Source organism: Eufriesea mexicana, unplaced genomic scaffold (assembly GCF_001483705.2).
Source record: "Eufriesea mexicana isolate 0111107269 unplaced genomic scaffold, ASM148370v2 scaffold1801, whole genome shotgun sequence".
NCBI classification, from domain to species: domain Eukaryota; kingdom Metazoa; phylum Arthropoda; class Insecta; order Hymenoptera; family Apidae; genus Eufriesea; species Eufriesea mexicana.
Genome location: NW_016909918.1, coordinates 1,350,958 through 1,364,559, shown reverse-complemented (window position 1 = coordinate 1,364,559; position 13,602 = coordinate 1,350,958). Strand labels below are relative to the sequence as shown.

Below are 13,602 nucleotides of genomic sequence, written 5' to 3'. Positions count from 1 at the left end.
TCTTATCTAATCATCATAATTTCCCTCTATTCTCTACACTCCTACTCCTAAAGCCTCCTACTCATGAATTTAGAGACTTAACTATGAAGAATCTAATCCTCTTATCTTCAAAACAACATGTTTAAAATTAAAATTGATTTTACATGTAGGTGAATTGTCTCGTATCCTCTAGTTAATCATCGTCATCTTCTTCCTTTTAACTACTTAAAATTTAGAGATTTTAATTTGTGCCTTATGAAGCAATCTTCTGAATTATCTCTGAAGTAGAGCAATTGTAATTAAAATTGAATCTAAACAAATGATCTCATATCCTTTATTTGGTCACCTCTCTTCGTTATCTCTCTTTCGCCCCTACAGAAGTCATTGACTTCTTAAAACTTGGAGACTAATGTACATTTTATGAAGCAACTAATTACCTTTGAAGCAGTACATTCACAATTAAAATTGAATCATCTCTGTCCCTGACCTGTACAGTCACCAAACTTCCTAGAACCTAGAAATCTTAATCTATGCCTTATGAAGCAGTCAGTCTAATTATCTCTAGAACAGTCGATTTGCAATTAAAATTGAATCAAATAAATATTCCTATGCATAAGTAAGTGACCTCGCCTAATCACCAGGTTCTCTATCTAATCATCTTCATTTCTCATGCTCATCAAACTTCCTAAAATTTATACACCTTAATTTGTGTCTTACGAGGCAGCCAAGTTCATTAGCCTTGGGACAGCCCACCTGTAATTAAAAATGAATCAAAAGACGTTCCTACATCCAAGAAAATGATCTCACACTTCCAATTTCATCATTATCTCTTCCTCTCCTACGTAACCATCAAATTTCAAGGAACATAGACTTTAATTTGTGTCTTATGAAGCAGACTTTACATCTAAAAGAGCACATCTACATTTAAAATTGCATCAAACAAATGATCCCGTATCTAGGAAAATCACCTTACATCCTCTACTTAATCACTGTTATCATACTTCTTCCTGCCTGATGCAGCCATCAGGCTTCCTAAAATTTATAGATCTCCTGTGTGAAGTTTCACGAAGTCTAAATCAGACTGTCAAATAAATGATTTACATCTAATTGTGAGAGAATTGTCTCGAATCACCTATCTGATCATTATTACCCTCCTTCCATCCCTACATAGAAGACTTGCAAACTGTAACCTAATTTCCAATTCATGTGCCTAATCACCGTCCTTTCTTTGATACTGTTAAGACTATCTAAACATTACAATCTGCAATCTAACCTCGAATACATATACTCAATCATCATCATTTTCTTGATATTGTCAGACTTCCTATTCATACAGAGAACTATTTTATCATTATCTTCTATTTAATTAGATATCAGGATAAATAAGTCCTCGAACCCGAGAAGAATTTTAATTTGGAAACCGATTACTATCTGTGGTTTTGGAATTGAAAATTAACGCGACGAGACCGCGGAGGAAGCCTATAGTGGTTCCAAGGTTGGACCAGTTGTTCGATCGGTTTCTCACAAAGTTTGTCAAACTTCGTTTGGGATTTCCAAGCCTGAGTTATGCAAACTTCCAATATGTCGATTTTCTGATGAAGCTTCAATACATCGTTGATTGGTTCGTTACAACGAATTTGTTCTTCGAGCAAAAATTCTCGACAACTAGCAGAGCTAGAGGCCGAACTTGACTAGATATCAGTGTGCAGTGCATGCTGTTCCCTAATTTTAGAAAAGTCTAAATTTTTAAGACTTTTTGTAACATTGAAATATTATAGACTCAAAAATCAGTGTTCCTTCAAATCAACCCCTTCTCACAAGCTGATCCAAATATCCTAAATATAAACCTGAAAAATGAACAATATTTTGAGACCAGACCTGACTGGACATCACTGTGCAGTGCATAATGTTCCCTAATCTTAGAAAACTCTAAATTTATGAGACTTTATTATACCATTGAAATATTATAAATGGAATCAAAGGTCAGCATACCTTCGAACCCACCCTATCTTACAAGCTTATCCAAATATCCCAAATATGAACCTGAAAAATGACCAATATTCTTCAACCACCTCTCGGATTATGTTGAGCAAGTGTTCTAACAGGTACACTATCGACAATCTCTTTCTCCCCCAATCCAACATCGAGATCAACTGAAAACTAGTTCCACGATCACGTAGACTTGTACAAAACGTTGCAGCTTGTACCCCAACTTCTATCGTAGAGTTCAAATCTGCAGGGTGAATCATATGGCGAACGAGGTCGCGCGGATTCCGTGCAAAGGGACAATAGGTACCCCGAAGGTGTTTTGTGTGAGACGAGGATTCACCTGTCCGCCCGGACATTGCGATTTCGACGTCGAATTGCGAACGATCCGCGGGCGGTGCTTTGTGAACGACCGGGTACCCCGAAATAGGGACTGCGCGATGTAAAGCGATGTAAAACGGGAGATAAAAGTTCCGCTAAAATTTCTGCTCCCGTACACCGTGTCTGCACGGTCCTTTTCCTCTTTTTTCACGACCATTTTCACCGTAACCGCGCTGCGAATTCACGACGCTTCCGATTGGTGGCTCTGCGTGGCTGTGAAGATGGCGCTGGTTGGTGAGTGTGGAGATGGGGTAGTGAGTTCGTTGGAAAGTTCGCGACAACTTTTGAGTGAACGAGACGTTGTTTCTTAATTGTTTCTTCTGAGGCATATGTTTTTGCTGTGTGCTATATTTTGTACTTTGTAATATAATTATTTATTTATCAGGTAGTATATTTTTGGTGAATTATATAATCTTTGCCAAAGATTTATATTATTAGAAAAATATACTCTTGGAAATGGAAAGTGTAACAGAGTATTTAAATTATTCTTTGTAGCTTAAATATAAGTCATGTTTTTTATTCTTTTCAAATTTAAAATCGATAATTAATGTGGCATAAAATACGGTATAAATTAAATTTTCATCTTGATAAATTTGATTTTCATTTCACAGTGCATTTATTAACACCGTTAAAATTGAAAGAAGCATTTTTCAATTATTGATCAAAGCATTTTCTATGGCGTACGTTGAAAATTAAATCCGTTCTATTAAATATCGTATCAGGAATTGCTCTATTTTCGTTCGAAACCGCAAAGCTATTCGTACGAGAAACCACAAAGCACGTTCATCTTCGTTACGATTGATTGGATATCAATTGGCAAAACGTTATTGCAAGGTATCGTGATAAAAGGGTAAAAGTTAAGTAGCAGGTTTTGTCGTACAAACGTAATTTTTTAACAGGAATGTAATTTCGATTGACTGTTACATTCTTCCTGTAATTAAATACATTCCTAATTAAGCCCTTGGTATATATTTAACAATTCCTGTAAATATATTTTACGTGATACGAAGGTGTGAAAGAACACGACTAAGAAAGTATGAAAAAGGCGAAACTATGAAAATATAAATGTGTGAAAATATAAATGGTATAAAAAGTGTAACATGTATAAAAGTATACTTTAATTTAGGATTATGCTGCGTTAATTGTGTGAAATGTTGAATTTATTATAAAAATATTCAGTGCTTTCTTACTGTTATGTTTTTATATTATGTTCCTAATTTTAATTTTTATATTATGTTACTAAATTTATATTTTTTTTATCCCATAAAGCCCCCATAATAATTGCTTGTTTAATATTTACCAACGTAACAATTCATCGATTTAATTATCATAATATATTTACCACGATAATTAATATTTCAATATTTAATATTCAATATTTTCTTCTTCTCATAATTTATACATAATTACATTACAATGCAGGCTATGAGATTACATTAAAATACACGCAATCGTTTATTATGTAATACTTCACACAAAGTGCAGGCATTGTATGTAAAATAGTCTTTAATTCTCTTCTGTTTGATAATAATAATATCAACCATGTCGAAACGGAAAAAGACAGGACAGGTTTTTACATCGAATATTTTGTATAAACATCGTATGGTTTATAAAACACGTGAGCCATTTTTATAAAAGATTTTAATCCGGAAGAAATTTCAATATATTCGTGATAAAATTCAATGTAGCGAAAACTCCAATATTTTTGTAATAAATTGCAACCTAACGAAAATTTCGATATTATTTCAATTAATTTCAATCTACCTAAATTCTAATATTTTTGTAACAAATTGCAAAGGAACGAAAATTTCAATATTCTTCCAATTAATTTCGATGCAGCTAAAATTCTAATATTTTTGTAGCAAATTGCATCGTAACGAAAATTTCAATATGCTTACAATTAATTTCAATGCAGAGAAAATTGTATTTTTATAACGAATTTCGGTATCAGAGAAATTTCAATTTACATTTATACTACATTTTAACACGAAACATATTTCGATATGTATAATAAATTTCAATGTATAATTTTAATACGAAATAACATGGAACGTAAAATTTTAGTTTATTATAAAATTTAAAACGAAGAGGTGATACGTGGATGTAATATGAAAAAGATTTCGATTATGTGTAAGGAATTTCAATACCAAGAAGACACGAATCTTGCATAAACTCTTATTGGATATAAAACGCGCATGTGGCAATAAAAACGTTTACCTCTAATTACCTGAGCAAATAGCACGAAACGAGGAAGAGTCATTAACGAGTGAGCGTAAATCGAATTGTAATTTTTGTTGCAGATTTCGCGAGGAGATCTAACGAACGGCAAGATGACTCGACGAAGAAGAGTGTCTCTCGTGCTAAGAGTATGCATTGGTAAGCACACATTGCGAGCCCATACGTATCGATTAATTTGCATAATCCATTAACCGACAAATGCATAATGCGCATCCACAGAACAATTTGAAGGTCGAGGTGAATGACGATTTCAATGTAGAAGCGAGTTTCGACATCTTTTCCTGTTTCCCACAGATTTATCCACAGATTTATTCTTAATCCCTAAATTTGAGAAAGAAATTTAAATAATATATAATTTAAATAAAGGAAGAAATTTAAATAATCTAAATTATTTTTCTTCCATTTTCTTTTTTTCCTTTTTTTATTTTTTTGGAATTTTGGATAATGGGGAAACAAATTTGGACATCTCTTCCTCTTTCTCGCGCTCTGTTTATCTCTTTTTAATCCCTAAATTTGAGAAAGAAATGGGAAGAAAATTGAATAATGCTAAAAATTATTTTCCTCGTCTTTTCTTTTTAGAGAGGGGGGCATTTTGGACAATGGGGAAATAATAGATTCAGTACCACAAATTTCTAGTACACAATAATATATAAACGATAAATAAAACTTCGATGATCCCAAATCCACGGGTATCTGAAAGCTGTTCGGCTTCATTTTTGTCAAAAATCGAAGCTTCGAATGACAAAATGTTATCTTCTTCTCCACCTACTTTTACGCGTAGAATTATTAATTGCCCAGTTGTAACAATTTTCGGGACACCCTATATTTCAGATAGTCTCTCACTCCACAAAAACAGTTCAATACCTGAAAGCTGATCATTTTTCTCATTTTCCTCAAAAATCGAAACTTTAAATGAAAAAATGTTGTCTTCTTCTCCATCTACTTTTACTCGTAGAATCATTAATTGAGTCGTTCATTGCACAAATTGATTAACTCCATAAAACAAAAAGTGGAGAAATGCAGAGAAATAATGTATATTGTTTTTTAAAATTCCCTTTATAATTTAAATCGAAATAAATATCGTAGAATGCATAAATACAAATATAACTTTCATCTAACGGTATATCAAATTTATAAGAAAAAATAGCCAAAATGTAATCGTTAGTAATGTTACCATTTTTATATTACTGAAAGTGTTAATCGATTTAGCAAGTGAAAAGAGTAATAAATTTAAATTTTACTAAATTTTACTTAAATTCTGATAAGACGGCTCTAAAAAATTCACCGTTATCATTCATGGCTTGCTAGTGCATTTGAGTTGCATTATTGCAACGATTTACATTAGAGTACGGAGTTAATCAAAGTGATCTCTGAAATAAATTATTTATTATTCAGTGGCCAACAAATTTTTGTCGTTTAATGGTGTTAATCTTAATTATCAGGGAAAGTTATTATAAATATAAAAAGTTATGACTATACCAAGTGCTTTGACACTTAAATTTGAGATTTTTCAAAAAGTGGAGTTAATCGATTTGTGCAGTGAATGGCTCAATTGTCCAGTTGTAACAATGTTCGGGACACCCTGTATTTCACCTAGCTAAGACCGGAGTCTCCACGAAGTCAGTTTGAAAAATTTGCGAGGAAAGTAACCGGTCGATTCCCGAGGCACTGCCGTACCTAACCTCTAAGATTCATCAGCGTCCCGCGCTTTTCGCCGCTCTACGCGAGAGCAGAGTCATCTGTCACGGCGAATGGCGAACCGGCGAGCAGCCTGGTGCAAGGATTTCGTCATAACTTTCACGCGCGCGTAACTACATGACGCGCGTTTCCGTTGCTAGCGGAGAGCCGGGACGCGCTCGAGCGCATCCTGTTGCATCGCGTGAAGGTTGGCAATCCGGGGCGATTGCACGAACCACGCGGGACCCGGGCATCGAGTACTGTTAGCCATCGCCGTGCCGTGCCGGACCGCGGGGCTTAACCGTAACACTCGCCTTGACAATACGAATTTACCGTTGCGTTCGAATCGACGCCACGTCGAACTTTCCTCGTGTTCCACGCGGATCTCTGCCGCGTTTTACTTTCGCAAATGTTCGTCGACCTGCACTCCGCTCGGACTTCTTCCTTGTCGGTGAACGTATACGGAAATATTCGACGTCAGTGGGTCGTTTGGAAATCCTTTGACGATTTTTCTTTTTGTCCCTGTGTTAGCTATTTTCCATTATTTCTCTATTAAATATACTTTAATATTGTTAACGATGTTTGGGCAACGTTATAATTCTAGCATTTATAAGAGATATGTGAGATATATACACTCTTATTTGAAGCTGTATGGGTATTTTATTCGATTGAATTTTTTATTGAAAATTTATTTTCGATCTCTGTCTTGTGTTTCTAATGATTGAAAAAGGAATTTTGATTTGCTTCTTGCATTTTTGTCGTTTGGGGCATGGAAAACACAAAATTTTGTATATTAATTTTATATATGCCATTTAATTAAAATAGTATGTAAATAATATATTGATATAATATACTATGATATATTAAAACTAGTATTATATATAAAATCAATGTTAACATCAAATCATCTTCTTTATTTTACATATTAATTTTGTGCATACTATTTAATTAAAGTAATACATAAATAATATATTGATATAATATACTCTAATATACTGAAACTAATATTATATATAAAATCAATGTTAACATCAAATCACCTTCTTCATTTTACATATTAATTTTATGTGTACTATTTAATTACAGTACATAAATAACATAAATAACATAAATAACAATAAGTACCTAAATAACATATTTATATAATATACTATGTTAATGTTAATTATAAAATAACGTTAAATTCTAATTATTAATTAATTATTATACTTTCTTAGTAGTTACATTATTTCATTAATCATTAATTAATTCCTCAAAATTTTGTTGCAAGTTAGTTCGTATATTGTATCATCTATAATAAATTCTTGTCTGCCACATTATGCCTGTGATCACTTAATATGTACAGTTCGCTACGTGTCAACAATGAGCTCCGATGCAGATGTCGCTGCAATCTCGCACTCATGATACCGCCATCTTCGCACCATCGTGTAATTCGATTTTATTCTTAATAATTCATTGCACATAGCAATGCACAGGATTATGGAGTTCTGTTATTGAATATGCAGAGCTGTCAAAACACGTAGTATCGAGACACGCACATCATTGATCGATTTTCAGATCGTAATTGCATCGGTGATCATTTCCTGGACTGTGCGTGGTTTTACAAATGAGAAATCATATAATTGCATCGCGCATCTGCATTGTGTTTAAATACGACTAAGATCAGTTTATGGTCACACAGCCTGATACTTCCTGTACACTATCGATGACTATAGTTGGCCAACATCCAGTGTTCGTAATGAAACACGTGTCACTAAGAAATTTGTCCCAGTTTCACTCTCTCAATTTGCAAATACAAGTACGATTACGATTCAACGCTGATTATCGTATTTTAATCCAAAAATAGTAAACTAAGAATAGGAAATGTAAAAATTACTTTCTCAAATACATTTGTATTCAATTTCTTTCTAATTCTAGTATTTGAAATTTAAAATTAGCTCTGCATATATTAATATCAATGAACTTTACGTGAATAGGAGCTTAACTGAAGAATTTTCTAAAGTAACAAAATTCTTAACTGCCTTTTTCGTCAATTTTTGAGTAGTACACATTTCGACGAACTCTGCTATTTAATACATATAATTTAATTTTAATCTACGAATCTCAGATGACGGAAAATGCGTCGCAATTCACAAATGATTATTTCCTTTTTCGATTTTTGGCTAAAATTGGAGATTGAATACGAATGGCTCGCGACTGGAATCGATGATCGCGAGGGAAAAATAGTGGCATCGAGATGGAAAGTCTAAGATGTCCGTTCATTGTAGACAAATCGAAATCGAAAGTTTCCTTTTAAGTTGGCCTTTCCAACCGAATCCATATTATTACCGGATGATCCGTTCCGAACTGATGACTTCGCGAAGAATGCAAAACGAGAATCGAATCGATTAAAGAATTAGAAAGCGGAATTCTTTCCTGAACGTGGTACACATAGCTCGTTCAATGTTCACGTTAAGTCGGTTTTTAAATTGTTCCGATATGTGCTCGCTGACACGGCTAAACTAATTTGCATACCAGAAGCGATTTAACTCGATCGAGTGAAGTAATTCTCGAGGTTTCTTGTATAATTAGAATATTACTCATTCGTGAAGGTATTTCTAATTCTTTCTTTTCTTATTTATACTTTGTTTTTCAATAATTCTTTTCTTAACTTTGATTTCATTTTTCATTTATTTTCTTATTTTTATTTCGTACTTATTTTGTATATTTCTTTTATAGAATTATTGTCGTACTGTATTAATACTGTGTTTTGATTATTAAACGTATTTTATTTGATCTATAAATTATGAAAATTCGTAATAATTATTTTAATAATTACTTTATGATTTGTTAGAATTAATAGCTTTTCTGGTTTTTCTGTTAAAAATGGAATTACAGAAAACCAAAATTAATTCTGCCAAAAAACAATTGTAAGTTTTTATTAATTGTAAAAATAAAATTCGACAATTTGCTATTCTAACAGGTTCTGCAATTCAGTTGTAGAAAATTATTTATCAATGAAACGTTACTTATAAAAATTGTCAAACAACGAATAACAGTGGAAAAATATTTCCATTACAGTAAATTAATATTATATCATAATATCCAATTATTATAGAATAAAAGAATTATTTGTAAATAAAATTCAATTAAAAATAGAAGATTATTTATAAGATAATAAAATTAGTTCAAATCTTCCAACTTCCAATTTATTTAAACCGGGAAGTAATCAAATATTCATTAAATATTTAATTAAAATAATGAATACAGCGATATAATAGAAAATCGATTCGGCATTATTAAATTTAATTTTCAACATTATCGTCAAATTTGATTCAATTTTCTCTATGCAAATCTGGTTCAACTAAAATAAATAAAAAGTCTCCATACATATTTATATTTAACTTCGAAAATTTCCAACGAAACATTTCTGTGTTACGTGGTATAAAAACGTTTCCAAAAAGGTAGAAATATCTTAAACATATTTGCAAACCTCTATTAACATCCCGGGAGACGACGCAAACATCGTGCATTTCGTTCCAAGCAAGAAGAAAAAGTATCAGAAACATTCCGCTTAAATATTCCATACACGCAGTCAGCGTGGTTTTCCTGTCTGGCGAGATATTTTTTCCAAGAACTGTTCCATCGAGATTCCTATTTAAATCGATCGTGGACGTGGAAAACCTAGTTGAAAGCAGGAATCCATTTCCTCAAAGCTAGAGCTTGATACGTTCACCATTGATCGAATTTTGATTACCTATATTCACATTTCTGTTCCTATTTTGTCATACTTCATATGTCTTTTTCTATATACTTCCATTCTACGAATTTTTGCGAAAACTTTTTCCAGAAATTCGTAATTTTTAATTTTAGTCTCGTTCACCTCGTTCAACGAATTAACATGCTTACGAGACCATAAGGGTGCAAAGAATGTAATATCTAGGTCTACAATACATACGATGCTTTAAAAATATATGTGCAACTTAGACTTCTTACAAAACAAATATTTCTCATATTTGGAATTAGTCTAATTATGAAATATTAAAATGTGAGGCGAATGGGTTAATAAAGTTAATTTAATATCTTGTAATCCTGGAAATTTTTGGAACTCAAAATTCCCAAAAATTTCGGAACTCAAAATTCTCAAAAGCTTGAGCTCGATACTTTAAACTGTGAAATTAATAAAATTTTTGGAATTCCAAATTTTCGAAGCTTTTGGAACTCAAAATTCTCAAAAGCTTGAGAACACGATACTTTAAAATTCGAAAGTAATCAAATCTTTGGAATTGCAAATATTCAAAGCTTCTGGAACTCAAAATTCTCTAAAGCTTGAGAACACGATACTTTAAAATTTGAAATTAATCAAATCTTTGGAATTGCAAATATTCAAAGCTTCTGGAACTCAAAATTCTCAAAAGCTTAAGAACACGACACTTTAAAATTTGAAATTAATCAAATCTTTGGAATTCCAAATATTCGAAGCTTTTGGAACTCAAAATTCTCTAAAGCTTGAGGGCTCGATACTTTAAAATTTGGAATTAATAAAATCTTTGGAATTCCAAATTTTCGAAGCTTTTGGAACTAAAAATTCTCAAATGCTTAAGAACACGATACTTTAAAATTGGGAATTAATGAAATCTTTGCAATCCCAAATTTTCGAAACTTTTGGAACTCAAAATTCTCAAAAGCTTGAGGAATCGTTACTACAAAATTTGGAATAAATATTTTGGAATTCGAAATTTTCAAAGCTTTCGGAACTCAAAATTCTTCCAAAATTTTATTTCACAAGAAAAGACATATAGTTATGTTAATCGAAAGCTCAGTAAACTTTTTGAACGAATCCTTATTCATTTTATTGACCATTGTCAATTGAAACATAAATAAAGGCAATAGAATATACAGGAGACAAATATTTAATCAAAATTCTCCAAAAACTCCAACATTCGAACATTTTCTAAAAAATCTTTCAAAGAAACAATTTACCAACTACATGATAATAAATTTTCTTTGATACTTCGAAAGAAAATTGCATGAATTTTGAAACATGCAAAAGTAGAATTTATTCAGCTTAAAGTTCTCCAGGAAGTATCATCTCTCGTTTGCTTCTCTTGACTACCTGCGTGAATACATGAATAAACAAAATTGAATGATTAATGAACTACTTCTGAGGAACTACGACCATGTATCTTTCAATTTCCATAATCCATGTAGAAAATAAAACCACAACAATATTGAACACACCTCAAATATCTTCATAGATCCACGCATATTCCCTAAACCACTCATCGACCGCCTGTAACAATATCTACGAAAGTAATTATAAAAATCCAATGATACGTCATACGAATCGACACACCATTAAAAACCCATAGATCCCGTCTAGGAACACCTCCTAGCAAAGAACTTGTTTCATAGTCCCACCTGAACCAAGGGTTAAGGACGCCATTGAGCACCAGGAACACTAGAAACCTGGCACAGTCGTTCATGTGCACATTTTCACGTAACCTGGCCACATAGGTAGAGATCAGGTGCGCATACTTAAATCCCCTGCATAATCCCGAGGTCTGCTTAACATTCAGAGGCACGCGAACATACACACCGTTGCATACGCATTTTTCCCATCCGTCTTTGCGCGGTGCGCGCGGCTAACTACATCATAGAGCCTCATGAATCGTTCCTCGATGCCTGGCCGAGTAATTCCCGGCCAACCGGTTTTTAGATCCATTAAAAGCTTCGTCCATGCTCTGGTCATTTTTATTTCATCTCCCTGTGAGAACCAGTCTCTGTTGTCGATACTCACTATCCAGTTCGCACGTGTCCACCGCTGACACCCTCGGTCCTCAGCGAATCTGGTCACGGTCTGTCGATCGAGAAACGAGTCTCCTGTCACGGGACTTGGTATGAAGTAGCGGCTAACGTTGCCGAAGGGTCGTGTCAGGTCTTCATCGACGCGTTTGCGATACGATCGTAAGGGAAAGCTGGTTCTTGAACTCGAGATCCGAGTTTGTTGCTTGTGGTCTAACCTAGTCGCAATGAGTCACAGGGGTACTGCAGGATGTGGATCAAATGGGTTTCGATTGTTCGCGGGATTTCACGTCGGGGTTCTTTTTCGTTTACTCTGTACATCTATGGAATTTACAAGAAGATGAGAGGATGAGAGTCTGATGGGATCACGATGTAATAGGTTCGTCTCCTCTGAACGATTGTAGAGATAAGTTAGACTAATTTCTGTCATTCACTGGAAAATATTGTATCTACGGATTTGGTATTAGGTAAGGATCGCTATGGAACATTGATCTAATTGATCATTATAGGCGTGATAGACCAATCTTCTCTAGCAATAGTAGAGATAGATCTTATGAATTTTCGTTAGAGAATTAAAGTATCGCGCCTGCGAGTAGAATTATGAGAACAGGATCGATTTTAGTATTGTCCCAGTTTAATCCTCATTAATCTTTTTCATACTTAAATACTCGGAGTGAAACAAGACGCAAAATTTAACCTCGGAATTATTCATCATTCCCAACAATCGATTTATCCTCTTATTAGCTGCGGTGCTGGCGATGTGGAACCCCAGCTGCGTGTAGCAACCACGGAGACCAAAGGTATCAAGAGATTAGCCTCGACTTTAATTTATTTGCTACGTAAAGTTCCTTTATCAGGGACAGAATTTACGACGGTACCGTGTAATTTTAATCTTTCTAAATTAAGAAAGCGTTGAAAATCCCTGGCAATGGATATTAAAAAGTTTATAACGAATATTCAACATAGGGACCACGTTATCGTTCTAAGGTTGTTAATAAGCCAGAAATAACATTCTAACATTCGACTGCTATAGCAATGTTATTGAAACATCTATTCGCCGTGCTCAAAGAGCTTTGTTTGAACGAGAAGAGGATAATGTAATCTATGGTTAGTGTTGGCACAAACTTCAACATACGTCGTAGACACGTCGGGGCCATTTACACTGAGAATCGTTTGCTAATCACTCGAGTATGCCACGAGGATTTACGTAAAGGTATATTAGTCCTTATCTCCAAGCTCCATTCAGCTTGTTATTATTTTGTTGTAATTCCTGTTTATCCTGTCTAATCCGGGTACAGTAACCTATAAACGTGAGCTCATACGTAGTTACACATATGTAGGTACACATATGCAGTGTGCAGGCTTGATTTACATGCTCGACTTCGATAAGGGAAATGTGAAAAACGAAGTACCACTGACAGTGAAATATTCTGGTTTACATGGGGGCCTGATAATCCAATATTATATACAGTAGCTGAATAGCGCTTTATGATTAGTATAACCTTGTGATACTTCTTTTTTATATATATTTTTGATATAATTATATATATTTGTATT

At 33.6% G+C, this 13,602-nt stretch overlaps 1 protein-coding gene across 1 annotated transcript in view; it reads left to right on the top strand.

The window, feature by feature from the left end:
* The window catches only part of LOC108549080 (mucin-17), a 133,325-nt gene that overhangs the window by 95,620 nt on the left and 24,103 nt on the right, over nucleotides 1–13,602 (top strand). Inside the window, exon 3 of the mRNA XM_017902314.1 lies at nucleotides 4,647–4,722. Coding sequence (XP_017757803.1) covers nucleotides 4,677–4,722 — 46 coding nt within the window. The 5' untranslated portion in view covers nucleotides 4,647–4,676. The remainder of the gene's footprint in view (nucleotides 1–4,646; nucleotides 4,723–13,602) is intronic.